The sequence below is a fragment of the Pleurodeles waltl genome, chromosome 6 (assembly GCF_031143425.1).
Source record: "Pleurodeles waltl isolate 20211129_DDA chromosome 6, aPleWal1.hap1.20221129, whole genome shotgun sequence".
Classification (NCBI taxonomy): domain Eukaryota; kingdom Metazoa; phylum Chordata; class Amphibia; order Caudata; family Salamandridae; genus Pleurodeles; species Pleurodeles waltl.
The window spans coordinates 1,511,244,672-1,511,266,117 of record NC_090445.1 but is presented as its reverse complement, the minus strand read 5'-3'; the positions used below and the strand labels follow the sequence as shown (position 1 = coordinate 1,511,266,117).

The window sequence follows — 21,446 nt, the reverse complement described above, 5'->3', positions numbered from 1 at the left end:
CTTAGAACAGTCCCTAGAGGACACTACAATGAAAATGGCATTTGTAAGAAACATGGTCATGTAATTGTATAGTTAGCCCCTAGAGGGCATAACCACACAACAAATGGCAGAAAGTAATGCAGTGCAGCATATTTTTAGCCACAAGAGGGTACAGTACATTACACATAGTCAGGGCTAACAGGCCTATAGCAATGATATTACAAAGAATACCCTTAAAACACAACCCACTCAGCTACAAAACAAAAGTTCCAGCCATGATGAAGGTAAAACAGAAAATGAATGGTGGGAGGGGTTATTTTGGGGTCCCCACTAACCTAGTGTGGAACCCAAAGATGATGAAGACAGAAAGAGCACGCCATTGTGAACATTCTGGTGGTGGTGCCATTGTCCTAGGACCACCACAGGATGCGTTTTCACCAAAAATGTTTTGAAAAAAATGATTGCAAAGCATTATGGGGTGAGTTTTCCCCAAGTGCAGTGAATATTGTAGTATCAGCTCGCCTGCTGTGCCGGGATAGCCGCTTTTGCTTTGAGAATGTTTGTTTCAGAAAAGCATTCACCAATGTCAAGTGTTGTAAGGGGAGAGCCACAAGAAATGACTGATTAGGTAACTGAACAATTTGACCAGCTCTCCAATACCATCGATCAAGTTCATGCTGTTGTGCCCGTTTGTGCTGTGATCTAACCTCATTGGCAGCACATTTACCCAGTACTGGGATTTTGGCTCACTTCACACTATCAGTACTGTCTCTTTAGCCATTACAAGTATGGGACTACAAATTCCAGCATGCAGTGAATTCTGGATAAAAAAAAAATCAGAACTGGGCTCAAGCTGTTTTCTAGTTGGCAGTGAGTTGGTTTTCAAAACCAAGATTTTTGAACTAAATTTATCATATAATGTAAATGGAATTTTTTTTTGCTGCAACTTTCTTTTTTTTTACCATGCCTGGTAAAACTCGATCATAAACAGATCTAAATAATATTAAACCTTCTGTTTAGATCAGTCTTGTTCAACCCAGAGATCTGAAATTTCCCAGACCTGTGTGGGTGGCACAAACCGTACAGGGTTTTGACTTTACACTGAGATGCCCAATTCCCAGGTTAAAGATAGAGGAAACATTCCATTTCCATTTCCGGGATCCTACAAGTCCATGTCCTCAAATTGCAGTATCTAACCTTAAACATGGTCTCAGTCTATAACAACCCTCTTCTTTACACCGGTTGAAGTGTGTCCTATCTACGCCTGGAACACACTCTTTGTTATCAAACAGCAGGGTGGGTGCAGAAGGAATGGTGGTTAGTCTGACCAGCAGGACAAGTGGTCCCACGGTTGTACAGCTGAGCGTGTGATCGGAGATTTATATGGGCTGGTTCCTCTATGCTGCTTGGAGGTCCAGGAAACCCTGCACCTGGGAACAGTCTGTTAGATTTTGGTCTACAGCTCCCCTATCGCTACTTTCAACCACTATGTATCGCATTGAGATTTTAGATAATAGCATAGGTGTGGGACTCTGAATCCTCCCACATCTTAGGATGCCTGCTCCAATGCTGCCCATCTAAGCTTCTGTCTCCCATAGGCCAATATGAAAGAGCAGTTTAACTACTGCAACATGCAATAACACTACAGTTCACTGGTAGAGGAATTGCTTGGAACAGATAAACAATCTTTGACATCACAATCAGTCATCCACCAGTGTGTGCATATCATGCCATGGCTAAGAGATTTTCCATGACGCACGCTTGTCATTGTGGTGGTCAATCGCACTTCCATATATAAAATTCGCTCCATTAACCATTACAACAGGATGTTAGGCTGTAGCTCCAAGTAATGTGTTCTCTCCCGACATATGAAGCTTTCTGAATTGTTCAAGATGATACAAAAATCTGCTACATCCTGAAATTGCTAGCTCAGGAAGGAAAATGTTACTTACCAGTAGACATTTGTTTGTGGCATGTAGTGCTGTAGATTCACATGCTGTGGTAAACTGCACATCTAGTATTGGGTTCGGAGTAGTACAACTTGTTTTTCTTCGAAGAAACGTTGAGTCACAGGATCGAGTGACTCCTCCTCGCGCTAATACTGCACATTGGCATCGAGTAGTTTGTTAGATTGTTTCTTTCCATCATCTGGTTCAGACGTGTATTCCTCTCGCTCAGAGAGCTCGACTCCATACAGTCTAAACTGGTATTCTTTCCGTCTTTGTATCATCGCCAGTATTGTTACTCATACTTTCAGGCAATTGTAGCAAAGATGGCCCCAAAGAAAATACATTTCCATAAAAAGAAACAGGACAATTTATCTATGTCACAGTGGATGCAATGATTTGCCATTTGTCAGCAACCACGTAAAAGACAAACTTCTGTTTGTTAACAGTAGGTTTCTGGATACCTAGAAGAAAGGATGTCTCACCACTGAATTTGTAGACGGAGAGGCTTCTGCAACTTTAGACCCACATAGTTTCACACAGAAGAACAGAAAACCAGATCTTCAAGTATACCTTTTTCACAACTTCCAGAACCCATGCCCGAAAAGATTGTAAATACTGTCCTCTTTGGGGAAAATGATCAGAGATCTAGTCTCAACATATAGTATCTTTTCAAGTTCTGAGGGACTTCGACCAGGTGAAATCACAGATACCAGAGATGTGATCCGAGGTAATGGCACAGTCTTACAGGCAACAGCAGTGCTATGGGCTACAGCAATAAATAGAGTATACACCAACAAGGAACCTAATTGGGGCTGGTGGGATCACAGAGCAATTAACATAATAGCAATTTGTAAAGTCTGAAAGGTGTAGAGAAGTTTAGCATTGTTATTTTGCAGGCAGCACCCAAAGTAAAAACGCCTTTCAGAGGGAGCGATACCCTATCATGCAAATTCCCGGTCCAGGTCAAAGGTGTGATCGCTACATGTGGAAATATGTGAAATGGGTATTCCACTGGGCAAGAGGGTAAATCAAACAAAGAGTATTAAGCCAGTCATGCAGGTGGCTTCTTTTGAACAGCCATGTTCCACTGCAGATGTGTTTAACTACCGGTGCTTTAGAAAAACAGCCTTTAGTACCATGGGAAAAGGACTTTCACCTATAGATCCTCCTCTGTACACACAGTGCAAGGGACCACAATGTCTGGCCACTGTGGCATGGTAGGCTTGGAAACACTTCCCTACAGTTACCAGTCCCACATACAACTTCTCATGACTACATAATCCCACAATTGGAATATTCAATAGATCTAATTATCTATCCAGGCACTATAGGTAAAAATAAAAGGGTGGAAATATTTTTTTAAGTACTTACGGACTTAGTTCCAGATTTTGAGGAAGCTATCCCATGATCCTGTTGCAACAGCCATGCCATCATCTGTCACACCCAAACAACTCACACGATTATCGTGACCAGCAAGAACACCTTTAATTTAAGAAAACATGATAAAATGAATCTCAAGAAATGGAAGTGAGGCAGCATTAGATACACTTCAGAACAGTTTTCAGGAACAGTATCAGGCAAAGTCACTAATTACATATAAAAATTATCAATGTAGTTTTTCACTGTCAAAATATTAGTTTCACTGTGTGAGGATCAATAAACTGTTTAACGATAGACGAGATTTTACAAAAGAGGTTATTCCAAGAAAGTCTTACTAACATATGAAATGCTGGACATTTGTTAATGTTATTAGCTGAAGACTACTGTATGCAGTGTGCAAGAGGCAAAGCATACTATGATTAGGAGCACAAATTATTTAGCTTCTGAATGACATCTAAATACAAATCTAGATGTAAGAAAAAAAATCTGTCCACCAATAAAGCCTATTTTACACATCCACTGAAAGAAAAGAAAACACCACGTGCCAGTAATACTGAATGACTGGGTAATTCTTTAGGCTTTGGGTTATAAGAACATGTTTGGCTTAAAATGTAATCTTCACATTTCACAGGCAAAAAAAGTTTCTTGCTTTTAAATATGGCTCCTTAAACAGCAGATAACCACACACAAACTTACAAATCAATTGTCACAACATCAGAAAGCCCATATTTGGTAAATCACAAGGATTAACAATGGCCTAGGTAAGAGGCAAATTCTAAGAGACTATCACAATGTACAGCTAAAAGGTCTCAGATGTTCGTCATTTGCTTCCACAGTCCATTATTTTATCCGTTTTAACAGTCATTGTTACTATCTAATAATCTGGCCCACACTGGTGAATACACTCATGTTAACATATCGTATTTAATCCACCTCTACCCTCTGCGATTCTTATGCATTAATACTGACCATTAGGACCAGTGATATCTGTCCTAGAAACGTGACTGGCAGTCTGGGGAAGTCCAAAACGTTAGAGAAACCGAAAAAGACTGGAAAATGGAAAACAAATGTGCAAACAGCTTACAAACCGATTAATAGTAGATATCATCAGGCCTATGCCTCTCATCTTGTTGCCACCCTGGAAGCTCTAAGTGACCAGTTTGCTCTTTGCGCACACTGTTGGTGGTAGGTTTTAAACTTTTCCTAGTTTTGTGCTTTACCACTGATCCATTGTTTTAGGGTGGGGGATGTAAAGAGAAATAGCACCACTTGAGAAACTGAGGCCCCTAAAAGGTGACAGTTGAAAATTCAAAATAAGAAATTATGCGAAGAGGAAACTTACTCTAACCCAATCTTACACCACACAACATTTAATGGTGCAGGATCAAAATGTAATAAAACACACTAACTCAAGCGGCCAGCAATATGCAGGAGAATGTATAGATACTGTACACATCAAATTAAATTATACCACTCTAGGAAATAGGCAGAAGTAAAGGTAATTAATATTTAATTATCTTCCTGATGTAGCTGTGTTTTGCTGCATATGCCTACTTTGGAACAAACTGGAGACCACTTCATCTTGTGTGCAAACACTTACTGGGTCAGCTGGTACAGGAAATGCAAGCAAGATAAAAGTGCTCCTCTATCAACCAGTAGATACGATGGCCATAACTGGGGTGTAGTGGGCCGCTTATTTCTAGAATCTACGTAGGGGAAAAGTCCATGTAGGGGTTTTAAATGCCTAATTGTCGTGCTCTTCACAAAAAGGGAGGAGCATCACACACTTCATACTGCGATGCATGAAACAAACGCTTACAGGAATGCTGACACATGGCTACCTTGTGAAGTGTACTGGATTTCTGGTGCATAACAAAGTGGCTGCCCTACTAACAAGACAATGTAAGAAGTTAGAATTGTCACCTCTGTGGCCAGTGCAGAAACCACAGCTTTCTAAACAACCAACATATTGTTTATTCCTTAAAAGCTTGATGGGCTAACAACCAGGGACACTGGGATCTGGTTCTACCAATTCCAGAGACCCTCATATGAGGTACTGTAGGAGGAGGAGTTGGATTGTGAAAGAGTACCTCAAACATCAGAATTAAGGGAAACATCTCCGTCATGAAAATTTAATTTTCTGTCAAAAATACACCCAAAGTATAAGACTGAATACAATAGTTATGAGTTAGTCAGGTACACCAATGATAGGACTACATAAGACTAGAATTACTAGCACCAGGTCATTTCTAGAAACGTCAATGTCATTAGTGGGCAAAGCTTTTGAAGGCAATTGTGTGAGATGTTTGCGAACACGTTACCGAAGAGGATTCAGTGATGGTAAAGAGGCTTGGTGTTTTCTGCCTTCCAAGCAAATATGCCACGAATTTCCATCAGGCGTGCTCAATGATACTGCAGAATTTCCCCACCCCCAATTCCTGCAATGGTGTGTCTGTGAACTGCATTTTAGGTTCTCTGGGAGGTTAAAGAGTTACCTACCTCTTGGAATGGATTTTTTCTTGATTTGGTATCTTCTATTGCTTCTCCTCAATCATCATTTCATATGTCTATTTCAGAGATCATCCATATAAAAACAAGCCTAAATAACTCCCCATTCTAATTTCTAAACAATTAACTATCCAAAAAGGCAAAACATTGCTTCCACTTAGAGAATCTCCTACTGGTGGGAAAGCAGTTATTCATTTGTGAATGGAAAGAATAGTTTAAAGTTTAGTCCCTTAAAGTGCCTTTAAACATCACATCCTTGAATAGTGTAGGTCTTTATGTAAAGCCAGATTTATTTGCTGATAGTTGCCTGTCACATTAAACACTTTAATGGTGGCCATTTTGATGGTGTTGGATACTTTCACAACAAGTACCACAATTCTGATAAAAAAATGGCATGATCTGTATTTCTTCCATTTGTTTTTTCTTCTCCTCTGGAGGTTTCATGGCTGTGGGCAGAGCTCGTATTGAGAATCTCCCACCAGAAATGTCAGTTGTAACGTGGGAATAATATAGTGTTTTCCTATATATTTTGATTGCAGCTCAGATGGTATAATTATATATTAAAAGAGACTGTGCACGCTGGGTGAGTTGGCCGCAGAGCTTGGTCTGTGGCCAGGGCCTGTAGCCAATCCTCCACATGCAACTAACCACACGCTGTCGGTTTCTGAGTGACTGTTTGGTTGTATAAGGTTGTGAGGGTAAGTGTGTGCTTTAGTGTTGGAGTGGGTGTGTGAATGGGTGCGTATGTGTCTGCGTGGTCTATGGGTGTGCAAGTGGTTTTGTGGGTGTGTGAGCAGATGTATGGGTGTTTGTGAATGGGTATATGAGTGGCTGTGTGGGTCTGTGACTAGGTGTGCAAGTGGTTTTGAGGGTCTGAGTGGCTATGTGATTGGTTATACGGGCCTGTGACTGCAGGGGGGGGGAGGGGGTCTTTCAGTGGGTGTGCAAGTGTGTTTTTTAAATTGTGGTCTGGATCTCCAGATCCATCGCAGATTCACACAGGGGACTGTGCAGTGTGCTGCAGAGGAGCCCTGGATCCTCACGCTACACAATTTGGGGGCTACAACTATTGTGTCAGGTTGCGGCCAACCAATCATAGCATTGCTGTAAGCCGGTGAATCCGGCACGGTGGATCGGCATCTCTATGTATATCTCTTATTTTTCTTTAGTAACTCCAAAACCACTAAAAAGATTTACACCAAATTACAAAAAGGGCTCTTTCTGGACCAAGATCTAGCTTTCTGCCAAATTTGGTGTAATTAGGCCCAGCGTTTCAGGGTGTAGCAATGTCTAAATTCCCTTTGAGAAATGACTTGGGTGAAACGCGTTTTGGCCCCGCCTTCCTTTTCCCCCCACTCAAACCCTGCTTGACAAATCACCCTGAAACTTTCCAGACAGTAGCTGAAGTGAAAGGCAAACTAGTTTGGAAAATTTTGAAAATTGTGAAGATTCGTCAAATGCCGCTAAAGTTATTGGCAAAAGAAAAAAAAGCCTTTCCTATGTCAACTAGGTAGTAACTATAACTACCTACTGGGGACCACAAGGGCATATTAACACATATGTACACAAACATACGTGTGTGTGTGTGTATATATATATATATGGAAAATGTCACTTACCCAGTGTACATCTGTTTGTGGCATGTTGCGCTGCAGATTCACATGCTGTGCACTGTTCTGCCATCTAGTGTTGGGCTCGGAGTGTTACAAGTTGTTTTTCTTCGAAGAAGTCTTTGAGTCATGACTCCTCCTTTTCGGCTCCATTGCGCATGGGCGTCGACTCCATCTTAGATTATTTTCCCCGCAAAGGGTGAGGTAGGAGTTGGTGAAGTAAGGATACTAGAGGTGCCCATGCAATGGAGTAGATATGTATGTACATAGTGTGTAGTAAAGGAATATTTATTTACATATTTACAATTTACATTCAACTAAAACGGCTACAGGCTCCTGGGGAGGTGGGAGGGTGCATGTGAATCTGCAGCGCAACATGCCACGAACAGAAGTACACTGGGTAAGTGACATTTTCCGTTCGATGGCATGTGTAGCTGCAGATACACATGCTGTGCATAGACTACAAAGCAGTAATCTCCCCAAAATGCAGTGGCTTAGCCTGTAGGAGTTGAAGTTGTCTGAAATAATGTTCTTAATACAGCCTGTCCGACTGTGGCTTGTTGCGTTGCTAACACATCTACACAGTAATGCTTAGTGAATGTATGAGGCGTAGACCAGGTGGCTGCCTTACAAATTTCCGTTATAGGTATATTCCCAAGAAAAGCCATTGTGGCACCTTTCTTTCTAGTGGAATGTGCTCTTGGTGTAATAGGTAGATCTCTTTTTGCTTTAATATAGCAAGTTTGAATACATTTAACTATCCATCTGGCGATGCCTTATTTGGATATAGGATTACCTGCATGAGGTTTTTGGAAGGCTACAAACAATTGTTTTGTTTTACTAAATTGTTTTGTTCTGTCAATGTAATACATTAGCGCTCTTTTTATGTCTAACGTATGCAATGCCCTTTCTGCTACTGAGTCTGGTTGCGGAAAGAATACTGAGAATTCCACTGTTTGGTTTAGGTGGAATGGTGATAGGACCTTTGGTAGGAATTTGGGATTTGTACGGAGAACCACTTTATGTTTATGTATTTGTATAAAGGGTTCTTGAATAGTAAATGCTTGTATCTCACTTACTCTTCTAAGTGATGTGATAGCTATTAGGAAGGCTACTTTCCAAGTTAAGTATTGCATCTCACAAGAGTGCATGGGTTTGAATGGTGGTCCCATGAGTCGTGTTAATACAATATTAACGTTCCACGAAGGTACTGGTGGTGTCCTTGGGGGTATGATTCTTTTTAGTCCCTCCATAAATGCTTTGATTACTGGGATTCTAAAAAACAATGTTGTATGTGTAATCTGCAGATAGGCAGATATTGCAGTGAGATGCATTTTAATGGAAGAGAATGCTAAATTAGACTTATGTAAGTGTAATAAGTAGCTTACAATATCCTTTGTGGAGGCATGTAGTGTTTGAATTTGATCAGAGTGGTAGTAGTAAACAAATCTTTTCCATTTGTTTGTGTAACAATGTCTCGTCGTCTGTTTTCCAGCTTGTTTAATGACCTCCATACACTCTTGTGTAAGGTTTAAATGTCCGAATTCTAAGACTTCAGGAGCCAGATTGCTAGATTAAGCGATGCTGGATTTGGGTGTCTGATCTGTTGTTTGTGTTGTGTTAACAGATCTGGTATGTTTGGTAACTTGATGTGAGGTACTACTGATAAGTCCAACAGTGTTGTGTACCACGGCTGGCGAGCCCAGGTTGGTGGGATGAGTATTAGTTTGAGTTTGTTTTGACTTAGTTTGTTGACCAGATAAGGAATGAGTGGCAGAGGGGGAAAAGCGTAAGAAAATATCCCTGACCAACTGATCCATAGTGCATTGCCCTTGGACTGAGGGTGTGGGTACCTGGACGCGAAGTTTTGGCATTTTGCGTTTTCTTTTGTTGCGAATAGGTCTATGTTTGGTGTTCCCCAGCGGAGGAAGTGATCCTGTAGGATCTGGGGATAAATTTCCCATTCGTGAGTTTGCTGGTGATCTCAACTGAGATTGTCGGCTAACTGGTTCTGAATGCCTGGGATGTATTGTGCCATTAGGCGAATGTGATTGTGAATAGCCCTATGCCAAATTTTTTGTGCTAAGAGATACAGTTGTGACGAGTGTCATGTTGTCGGTTTTGACAAGAATGTGTTTGTGGGCTATTAGTGGTTGAAATGCTTTTAATGCTAGAAACACTGCCAACAGTTCTAAATGATTTATGTGGAGTTGTTTTTGTTGATTGTCCCATTGTCCCTGTATGCTGTGCTTGTCGAGGTGTGCTCCCCACCCCATCATGGAAGCATCTGTTGTGATCACATCTTGAGGCACTGGGTCCTGGAATGGCCGCCCTTGGTTTAAATTTATAGGGTTCCATCATTGAAGCGAGAAGTGTGTCTGGCGGTCTATCAACACTAGATCTTGGAGTTGACCCTGTGCTTGTGTCCATTGTTTTGCTAGGCACTGTTGTAAGGGCCGCATGTGTAATCTTGCGTTTGGGACAATGGCTATGCATAAAGACATCATGCCTAGAAGTTTCATTACAAACCTTACTGGGGAGTGTTGGTTTGGCTGTATGCTTGATGTTATATTTTGGAACGCTTGGACCCTTTGTGGACTTGGAGTGGCAATCGCTTTTTGTGTGTTGAGTGTTGCTCCCAAGTATTGTTGTATTTGGGATGGCTGCAGATGTGATTTCTGATAATTTATAGAAAACCCTAGTTTATGTAGTTTCAATAACGTATTGCGTGTGAAGAAGACACTTGTTGAGTGCTGGTTTTTATTAGCCAGTCGTCTAAGTATGGGAATACGTGCATGTGCTGTCTCCTTATGTGAGCGGCTACTACTGCAAGGCATTTTGTGAATACCCTTGGGGCTGTTCGTATCCCGAACTGTAACACTTTGAATTGATAGTGTACGCCGTGTATTACAAACCTTAAGTATTTTCTGTGATAAGGTTGGATTGGTATGTGAAAGTAAGCATCCTTGAGATCTAATGTTGAAATGTAGTCCTCCTTTTTTAGTAAGGGAACCACGTCTTGAAGTGTTACCATGTGGAAGTGATCCGACTTGATGAAGAGATTCAGTGTTCTGAGGTCTAATATAGGCCATAACGTTTTGTCCTTCTTTGGAATTAGGAAATATATTGAGTAGACGCCTGTTCCTTTCTGATGGTTGGGTACTAACTCTATTGCTTGTTTTTGTAATAATGCTTGGATCTCTATTTGTAATAGGTCTAAGTGTTGTTTGGACATATTGTGTGCCCTTGCGGGCACATCTGGCGGGAACTTTGTGAATTCTATGCAATAACCATGTTGGATAATGGCTAGGACCCATGCGTCCGTAGTAATGCGTGTCCAGTTTTGATAGTATGCGGTAAGTCTCCCCCCCACTGGTGTTAAGTGTTGGGGTTTTGTGACATTGAAGTCACTGTTTGGTTTGGCTTGTTTTAGGTGTCTGGAACTTTCCCCTTCCTCTTGGGAATTGTCCATCTATATATGAGCCACGAAACCCTCCCCTCTGGTATTGTGCCTGGTAGGTGGGTCTGGTTTGCGAGGTGGAAGGCTCTGGTGTTTGCATTCGAAACCCTCCTCTAAATTGTGGCTTTCTAAATGTGCCTCTGCCCTGTGGGGAGTAAAGCGCGCCCATGGCTTTGGCCGTGTCCGTGTCCTTCCTTAATTTTTTAATTGCTGTGTCCACTTCCAGCCCAAACAATTGTTCCTGGTTAAAAAGCATGTTTAAGACTTCTTGTTGGATTTCTGGCTTGAATCCAGAGCTTCGTAACCATGCATGCCTGCGAATGGTTACCGCAGTGTTGACTGTTCGTGCTGCCGAGTCTAATGCGGACCTTATTTGGTTGTTGGATATTGCTTGTCCTTCTTCCACAACCTGCTGGGCACGTTTCTGGTGTTCTTTGGGCAAGTGTTGTATAATGTGTTGCATCTCGTCCCAGTGTGCCCTGTCGTAGCGAGCAAGTAGGGCTTGTAAATTTGCGATCCGCCTGTGTCCCTCCTTGTTTGTTTAGATAATACATGGTGGTCATGTTGTCGGTTTTGATCAAGACATTTTTGTGAATAAGGAGAGGCTGAAAAGCTTTGAGTGCTAGGAAGACAGGTCACAGCTCTAAGTGATTTATATGTAACTGTTTGTGTTGGGCATCCCATTGTCCTTGAAAGTTGTGATTGTTGAGGTGAGCTCCCCAGCCAATCATTGATGCATCTGTTGTAAATATGGTCTGAGGCACAGGGTCTTGAAATGGCCCCCCTTTGTTTAGATTTGTGGAACTCCACCACTGAAGGGACATGTATGTTTGACGGTCTATCAACACTACATCTTGAAGTTGACCCTGTGCTTGTGACCATTGTTGTGCAAGGCACTGTTGCAAGGGCCGCATGTTTAGTCTTGCATGTGGAACAATTGCAAAACACAATGCCACCATGCCTAATACTTTCATGACCAATTTGACAGTGTACTGTTGGCCTGGCTGTATTTGGTGCAATGTATTGTGAAAAGCTTGTATTCTTTGCGTATTTGGACTTGCAAGCGCTTTTTGAGTATTTAGTATTGCCCCTAAATACTGTTGAATTTGCGCAAGTTGTAGTTGTGACTTTTGGTAGTTTATGGAGAACCCTGGCGTGTGCAGGGTTTATATTACATGATGCACACTGTTTTGACACTGTATGACTGTTTGATTTTATTAGACAATCGTCTAGATATGGAAAGACATGAATGTGTTGTCTTCTTAGGTAGGCTGCGACTACCGCCATGCATTTTGTGAATACCCTTGGAGCTGTTATTCCAAAGGGTAACACTTTGAACTGATAATGCTTTCCTAGAATGACAAACCTGAGATATTTTCTGTGTGAAAATACGCATCTTTGAGGTCTAATATTGCCATTAAACAGTGTTGATCGAAGTAGTGGGATAACATCCTGTAGTGTTACCATATGAAAGTGTTCTGACAGGATGTAAAGATTGAGGGTTCTGAGATCTAATATTGGCCTTAAGGTTCCATCCTTTTTAGGAATGAGGAAATACAGTGAGTAATCTCCCGTCCCTTTGTGGCACAGCTTCTATTGCTTGTTTGATTAATAGAGATTTGACTTCTTCCTGCAACAGTGATATGGTCTGTGGCTAGCCTGTGTGGTTTTGGTGGAACGTTTGGTGGAGTTTGTATCAATTCTAGGCAATAGCCATTGCAGATAATTGATAATACCCAGTTGTCTTTGGTTATGTTTAGCCAATTGTTGTGGAACATTTGCAGTCTTCCCCCCACAGGTGTGACTTGGAAAGGAAGGCACAAGCCACTGTTTACTTTGTGGTGAGGCTTGTTTTGGTGTTTGATATTTTCCCCTGCCTCTGGGGACCTGGCCTCTATAAGTGCTTTTGAAACCACCTCGTTGGTATTGAGGTAGGTAGGCCGGCTTTGGCTGTGATGTGGATGCCTCAGCAGTTTGGGCTCTAAATCTACCTATAAATTGGGGTTTACAAAAGGATCCCCTGTATTGTGTGGTATACAGTGCACCCATGGCTTTTGTGGTGTCTGAGTCCTTTCTCATCTTTTCAATAGCAGTGTCAACTTCTGGGCCGAAAAGCTGTTTTTGGTTGAATGGCATATTCAACACCACCTGTTGGATTTCAGGTTTGAATCCTGAAGACCTAAGCCATGCATGTCTCCTGATGGTTACAGCAGTGTTGATGGTTCTGGCTGCTGTATAGGGCCGACCTAATCTGATTGTTAGTGATGGCTTGCCCTTCCTCTACTATCTGTTGTGCCCTTTTTTGCTGTTCCTTGGGGAGATGCTGGATTATATCTTTCATCTCGTCCCAGTGGGCCCTGTCATATCTAGCCAACAATGCCTGAGAGTTGGATATTCTCCACTGGTTGGCAGCCTGAGATGCCACCCTTTTCCCTGCAGCATCTAACTTCCTACTCTCCTTGTCTGGTGGGGGTGCATCACCTGACGACTGAACTTGCTCTCTTCCTGGCAGCGCTTACAACTACTGAGACTGGAGGTAGTTGTTGGGTAATATAGACAGGATCAGAAGGAGGTGGCTTATATTTTTTCTCCACTCTAGGAGTAATTATCCTTGCCTTTACTGGCTCTTTAAATATCTGGTCAGCATAGGAAGTGACTGATATGCTGCATGCGTGGAGGAGAGTATTAAATAAGAAATCATCCTCTAATGGCTCAGTATGCATGGTGACATTGTGATATGTTGCCGCCCTATCTATCACTTAAGTGTAGCCTGCCTGTACTATCCTCTGGTGGTGAAGGCTTAGAGGGATAGCAATCTGGGTTATTGTCTGGAATGGGGCCTGGATCATAAAGATCCCATGGATCCACATTGTCCTGCTGCGATTCAAATAAGTGCGATGGTGACTGCATAGGTGTAGGACTGGTAGGATATGTAGATGTGGAGACTGAGGAGGAGAAAATTGAGGAGGTGGAGGTCTCTCCTTTGTTTTTGGCACCTTAGCTGGAGGCTGTGTAGTGTCCAATTCCTCCTGAAAGGCTAATTTCCTTTGGTTTTGAGGAGGTGCGGTTAAAATTATGCCAGTTTCTTTAGGGATATGAATCCTGGCTTGCCTTTCATCCATTGCTTCTATTTGTGAGTCCTCCTCAGTAGTTTTGTTGCTTTCTTTAAGTGCTTGTAAAAGTCCATGCTCCTCAGTACAAATAGGTTTTTTCGGCGCCGAAGCTGGCTTTTTCAGTATCGAAAAAGATAGGGTTGAAGATGGTCTCGGCTCCGAAAATGATTTGAGATTTCGACTCGGAAGAGTGGCTTTTGCTCGGTTTGGAGACAGAGCTTCGGCTCAAGTCCGATGGCGGAGGGGTGGCCTTTTTCGGTGCCGAGCTGGTGGGTTGGTTACACAGCGTTTTCTTTTGGGTCGAACCATGGCCTTCCGGCGGTGGCGTTCCCGAGGCCTTATGTTTGGGCTTAGATGACACAGGGGCAGGCGTACTCACGTGCTGTCCTGCCGTGACCGGTCTGTCCTCCTCGGAATTCTGGTTGGAGTCGGACCCTCGAACGAAGACTCCGGTCTGCATGATTTCTTCCTCTTCAATGTCGAGATGTTCGGTGCTCTTTGATGCCATCTCGAGTCTCAGTGCTCTTCTGTCTTGGAGCGTCTTTTTCGACGCTAAGTACCTGCAGGCCTCGCAATTTTCTTCCCGATGGTGGGGAAGGCAGAGATTACAGACTAGGTGTTGGTCCGTATAAGGGAATTTAGCGTGGCACAGAGGACAGAATCGGAATGGAGTCCGATCCAGGAGGCTTCCACGCGGTCGACCGACGAGGCCAGAGTTTGGCGGGTGCACGCCCCGAAGGGCGAGTAAAGATGTTTGTTTCAACGGTACGGAAGTGTCGATCGAAGGTGTAACGCGATCGAAAACAATACAGACGAGAAATAAAGAGTTTTAAGCTTTCCCGAATCGAACTATTGGAGCGAAAGGAAACACGTCCGAACCCGATGCGGAAAGAAAACAATCTAACATGGAGTCAATGCCCATGCGCAATGGAGCCGAAGAGGAGTCACCACTCGATCCCGTGACTCGAAAACATTTCTTCGAAGAAAACCAACTTATAACACTCTGAGCCCAACACTAGATGGCAGACGTATGCACAGCATGTGTATCTGCAGCTACACATGCCATTGAACATTATATATATATATACACACACACACACACACACATCCAAACCAAACATCTTGCTAGTGACACTTTGAAGTCATTGTATGGAGAGAACTACAATATTCTCTCCTCCATTCCACTCCTGGTTGCTGGAAGCAGAGATAGTGTTTGCTCTCGTGTGGCGGTGGATGGTGATCGACAGGGCCATTAATGGTTCCAAGATGGGGGCTGCGCTGCCTCCCTCCTTTTGTATGGGCTGGCCTCAGGGAGGTGGTGGTCCCCAGGGCATTTGAAAAGCCCTTTCAGTTGGGTCGTGTGCCTCCCTCTTTTTTTTGTAATTTCTCATAAAAAAAAAATGCAGATTCCCCCAGGTTCTGGCCCACTCAAGGGCTAACTTGAGAACAAGCGCAGGAGAGCGCAATATATATATATATATATATATATATATATATATATATATTTTTTTTTTTTTGGGCAGATTTGCGAATAATCTTAAAAAAAAAAATGCTTTTGTGCCCTGGTGGGATTCCAGGGGGATCCCAGCACCAAGATTAAGGGGTTAGGATATTTTTATCCTACCCCCCCCCCCCCCTTTTGTAAAAAACATTTTGGGGGGACTCTGTTGAAGCAGTCTCAAAATGGCAGCCAATACTTGATGGTTGAAGTGTTGGCAGCACGAGATCTCCAGGATCAACGTAGCCTCTGCATCCATATATATCGTTTTTCCCCATAACAGCTCTAAAACGATGGAACGGATTTACACCAAATCACAAAAAGCACACTTTCTGGACGAAGAGCTCGCTTTCTGCCAAATTTGGTGTAATTCAGTCCAGCGTTTTAGGCTGTAGTTGTGTTTAAAATCATTATGGGAATTAACATGGGAAACACTTTTTTTTAACCCATCCCCCTTTTTTATATGCCCCCCGTCTTGACAAATCACCGTGAAACTTACCATGCCAATAGGCCACAGCAGGGCACTTATCTGGTAAATGCCATGAAGATCCTTCAAACTGCAAGAAACTTTTAGCCAAGTCAAAATACACTTTCTATAGAAACTAGGTCCAACTATAACTACCTGCTGGTGACCACCAGTACGTAATATACATACTATGTATAATGAACAAGTTACTTACCTTCAGTAACAATATGTCTGGTAGGGACATATTCTAGTTGCAGATTCCTTAGAATTTCCACCCGGTGTCAGACTGGATCTGGAGATTTTTCTTCGAGCAGCACCTCTGCGCATCAGGTGGCAGCGGTCAACTCCGCGTGCGTCACTGGCACAGTGGTCGCCGTGATGACATCACGGTCATATATAGGCACCACCCCGGCACACTGATGTCAGTTTCTTTTCATGACTTTCCACACCAGTAGCGTGGAGCCATGAAGAACACTGACCATGTGCACCAATACTATGGCCCTAACGGGAAGTTCCTGTCCCTAAAAATCAGTTACCAGAACAGAGAAAATGGGTAAGGAATCTGCAACTAGAATGTCTCTCTACCAGATATATCGTTAACCTAGATAAATAACTTGTTCATCTGTTAGAGACTTCTTGTTGCAGATTCCTTACCTTGGAATAGATACTCGGGCAATACCATCCCCGGTGGTGGGCTGCAAACTAAGATCACACCAAAAAGTCCTGCAGAACTGAACGGCCGAAGCAGCAGTTTCTGCGGACCAGACTATCCAGGCAGTAATGTTTAGTGAACATGTGCAGGGATGCCCACGTTGCTGCCTGGCAGGTATCCAGGACTGGAACTCTGCGTGATAACGCTATGGTAGCAGCAGTTGCTCCGGTAAAATGAGCAAGCAAACCCTCAGTGGGTAGCTTTTTCGCCAAAGCGTAGCACATTTTGATGCAGAAGACTACCCATTGGGAGATGGTCCTCTTCTGCACCACCCTTCCTTTCTTCACACCCACATAGTTGATCATCCACCCTGAAATCTTTGGTACGTGTTATGTAGCATACTAACCCTCATTTGGATCCATGCAGTGGAGTCTCTCCTCTTCATGAGAGAGATGTGGGGTGAGTAAAAAGTAGGCACGGTGATAGGTTGGCCTACATGAAAAGGCGTCACCGTTGGGAAGGAATCTCTGGTATGATGCACCACCTTCTCAGGATGGACAGCCAGAAATGGAGGCTTTGAAGAGGGGGCCCGGAGCTTGCTCACTCTGCAAGCAGAGGTGATGGCGACAAAGAACGCAGTTTTAAGAGACAAGAACCACAGGGTACAGTTGTGGAGGGGCTCAAAAGGAGCACGCATGAGATGTCAGGACCAAGTTCAAATCCCACTGGGGCATTATGAAAAGGATAGGAGAGAACATATGGGTGAGTCCTTTAAGAAAGCTCACAGTAATGGGGTGTGAATAGAGAAGGTTGGTCTGGCAGCCTTAAAAAGGCAGAGATGGCAGATAAATAACGCTTGAGGGTTCCCAGAGCAGAGCCCTGGGCACCCTCAAGAAAGAATGAAGAGAAGAACCTCAGAGAGAGGTGCAGAAATGGGATCAATAGACTTGCTGATGCACTATGCGACACATGTGTTCCAATGACCAGCGAGTACCATTTTGGTGGAGGGATGCCTGGCTGCCAAGATAACATCACAGACTTCGGATGGAAGGTTTGAAAGCCATCAACTGCTGCCGCTTAACCTCCACGCAAGGAGGCGGAGACTAGAGAGGTTTGGGTGAAGGACCATCCCCTGCTGTTGCGACAGACTATCTTCCCGAAGGGGCAGTCTGATTGGAGGATCGATGGCCATGCTCAATAGCTCTGGAAAGCAGAATCTTAATGCCCAGTCCGGAGCCACCAGGATTACTCGGGCCTGGTCGTGCCTGATCTTCAGAACTCTGGGCTGAAGTAGTATTGGCGGGAAGGTGTAAAGGAGGCTTGAGCTCCATTCATGATGAAGTATCGCTGAGCAAGTGCCGTCTTGGAAACTCCAACACGCAAAATAGCAGACATTGCGCGTTCTCTGCAAAGACAAACAGATCTAACCAAGGCTCTCCCTGAGACCTTGTGTCACCTCCGGATAGAGACTCCATTCGTGATCGACTGCTGAGTTTGTCTGCTCTGGTGTTCAGAGAGCCCACCGGATGTTGAACCACCAGTGAAATGCCCTGGCGCTCCAGACGTGTTCAGAGGCGAATAGGCTCTTGATATAGGGTCCACAACCCCACTCCACCCTGCTTGTTGAAGTACCGATGGCTGTGGTGTTGTCGTTGAACACCTGCACCACTTTTCCTTTGAGAGGGAAGGAATGTTTTCAAAGCAAGTTAGATCGCCTGGCGCTCCAAGAGGTTGAGATGGAGCCTGAACCCTGTCTGAGACCAGAGGCCTCTGATCTCCACCTCTCCCATGTGGCTGCCCCATCCCAGAAGTGATGCATCTGTTACAACTGCGAGATCTGGTTGGGGAAGGGGGAAGAGATCTGTTGTTGACCCAATCTGGATTTAATAGCCACCACTGCAGATCTAGTGCAGTCCCCTTCGAGATCTGGACCTTGTCGGAGAGATTCCCCTGATTCTGCGCCCACTGGATCTTCAGTTCACCTTCACAAGACAGTTGTTGTGGTAGGAGAAGACTGAAACCACTAACCTGCGCAGATGAGCTGCAACCACTACCATCACTTTCGTGAACACCCGAGTAGAACTGGTAAGGCAGAAGGAGAGCACGGTCAACCGAAAGTGCATGCGACCTACCAAGAATCCCAAGTAGCATCTGTGGGCCGGCAGGATGGCAATGTGGAAATAGGCATCCTGCAAGTCCAACGCTACCCTCCAGTCTCCAGGGCAGACAGAACCTCAGCTAGAGTTAGCATTTTTAACTTCTTGATGAAGAGATTGAGGGACCGGAGATCTAGGATAGGGCGAAGGCCCTTTTCCTTTTTGGGCACCAGAAAGTAGCGGCAAGAGCCACAATCTACTTATGGCGCAGGGACCCTCTCTATGGTGCCCTTGGCCAAGAGAGCCTTGACTTCCTCAGAGAGCAGCGCAAACGATCCTCCAACAGATGATCATATGATGGTGGCATGGTAGTCCGTGAAGACTTGAAGGGGAGGGAGTAGCCCCTTCAGACAATTTGCAACACCCACCAGTCCTTGGTGATGGATTGCCAGTGGGGCAGGTGATTGCAAATCATGCAGCCAACTGGTCCAAGATGTTACAACAGACTAGGAAGGCTTGAAGGCAGTGGAGGGGCAGGGGTGGACCACTGGTTCTCTGCGGCCGCACAGAGGCTGTGAAGTATGAGCAGGTCAGTGGCCAGTTGGAAATGAACACGTTGTGTGCCCCTTCCATAGCCACGAAAGGAGCCAAAAGCGGACTGTGGGGAAACGAGGAGCAGCGTCGAGGCTAAGGGACCGAGCCGTAGCCCGGGAGTCCTTAAATCGCTCGATCGCAGAGTCCGCTTTGTCTCCGATCAGACGGGTGCCATCACAGGGCATGTCCGGCAAAGTTTGCCGGATATCCCCTGAAAAGCCAGGAACCTGCAACCAGGCGTGGCACCTTAGGCCACAATTGATGCAACCGATCTACCTAGTGAGTCGATTGTATCCAGTCCACAATGAATAATGAACTTTGCTGCATCTCTCTTGTCTGAAAGACCTTGGGAGTGAACCGCCCAGGCCTCCTCTGGGACTCGAGGCAGCACTTGCATGACTGTATCCCAGAGAGCCCAAAAGGCATGCAGTGTTCACGGACTGCAGCGATAGACTGGCAGAAGAAAACATTTTCTTCCCATAATTATCCAGTCTTTTTGATTCCCTATCTGGGGGAGTGGAAAGAAATGCACCAGACGATGAAGAAGCCCTGGATCACGAGGACTAAAGGCATAGGTTCAGGAAGTTGGGTCAGTCAGCGAGGGCCGATGGCACCGGGCTACCCTCCTATTCACGAGCACCTGTGCTGGGTTTTGACCAGGTACCCAGTAGGAAGTCTGTAAGGGCTTCATTAAAGGGAAGGAGGGGTTTCTGAACAGGAAGCCCTAGGCTGAAGCACCTCAGTCAAGAGGTTAGTCGTGACCTCCACATAAAAAAAAAGAAGAAGACGGTCCAAAACCTCAGCATCCCCTCTTACCACCATGGAGTATGAGGCTCCATAGCCATGGTGAAGGGAGAAAGCATGCCAGCGTCAGAAGAGGTATCTAGTCTGCTATCACCTCCCAAATCCTGAACCCAGTCCATGTCAGGGTCAAGCTAGTATTCTAAAGGGTCCGGTGACCCCTCTACACTATCCTCACATTCATACCCATAGAAAGAAGGGTCTGGGTCCGCCCTGGGCCCAGGAGAGCCCATGGAAAACAGAATAGACGAGGAACGCCATTAAGGCTCTAGGTCGTTGGGGGATAAATATAGGATCGATGTAGATTGCAGGTCCAAGCGACGTCAGGAGAGTCAACGCCTGTCCCGATGCCGGGGAAGGTCATGTTGGCACGACCGGCGTCAGAACGGACCGAAGAACTGATCTGGAGGTGCCCCCCGAAGCCACCATGTCGAACCCGAGGGGTTCTTCACAGACTCTCCTGGGCCCGAAGGAGAGTCAGTCTGCCCAAAGATGAGAACTCTTTTAGCGGGCAATGATGGTACCAGCTCCTGGAAAGTAGGGGTGGCGCAGAGCCGATCCAGACGCAGGCTCTGAAGGCAGAGGCCCAGAACGTCAACACTTCCTGTGTCACGTCATCCGAGCGACAGGGTGAAGTCGAACGACGTTTGGCCTTCTACCTTTTTGAAGAGGAGTGGTGATGACTACGCAACCGGTCTCCAGACCTTTCTCTCAAACAAGACCAGGAGAGATGTTGAGTTGAGTGATGGGCTGTCATGCCTTCACGGACTGTTCCCTCAAAGCCTCTGGGTTCCTGGCCCGACACTCGGAACACGGCTTTGGGCCATTTTGCACTCCAGATAAAGGCAGACAAGTTAAGGATGTGTCACAGACATCATTCAGTGACAGGAGTCAAAGGGTTTAAAACCAGTCTTCTGGGACATCACTGGACGCATCCAAAATTCGTCAAAGTATTCGACAAAAGTGTTGCAGTTAGTCAAAAAAGGACTAGGGTTTACCTCTTCACCAGATCTGCATGTAGGCTGGCGTAGAAAGAAAAGAACTGATGTCAGCGTGCCGGGATGGCACCTATATACGACTGCACATCATCACGGCAACTACGATACCAATGACACTCGCTGAGTCGACCGACGCCACCAAACGGTGTGCATGGGTACCAGTCAAAAAAATAATAATCTCCGGAGCCAGTCTGATGCCTGTGGGAAATTCTAAGGTAAGGAATCTGCAACTAGAAATCTCCATCACACACACACAAATAAATATATTTATATATATTACCTAGTGGTTGCCAACTCTAGGTAGTTAGTTAGGACCTCGTTTCTATAGAAAAGTGTTTTTTT

At 44.6% G+C, this 21,446-nt stretch overlaps 1 protein-coding gene across 4 annotated transcripts in view; it reads right to left on the bottom strand.

The window, feature by feature from the left end:
• Window positions 1–21,446, bottom strand: part of GNB1 (G protein subunit beta 1) — a 360,950-nt gene that overhangs the window by 58,303 nt on the left and 281,201 nt on the right. For all 4 annotated transcript variants that reach the window (XM_069241008.1, XM_069241010.1, XM_069241009.1 and 1 more), the window contains one exon: window positions 3,300–3,410. In XM_069241008.1, coding sequence (XP_069097109.1) covers window positions 3,304–3,410 — 107 coding nt within the window. In that variant the 3' untranslated portion in view covers window positions 3,300–3,303. The remainder of the gene's footprint in view (window positions 1–3,299; window positions 3,411–21,446) is intronic.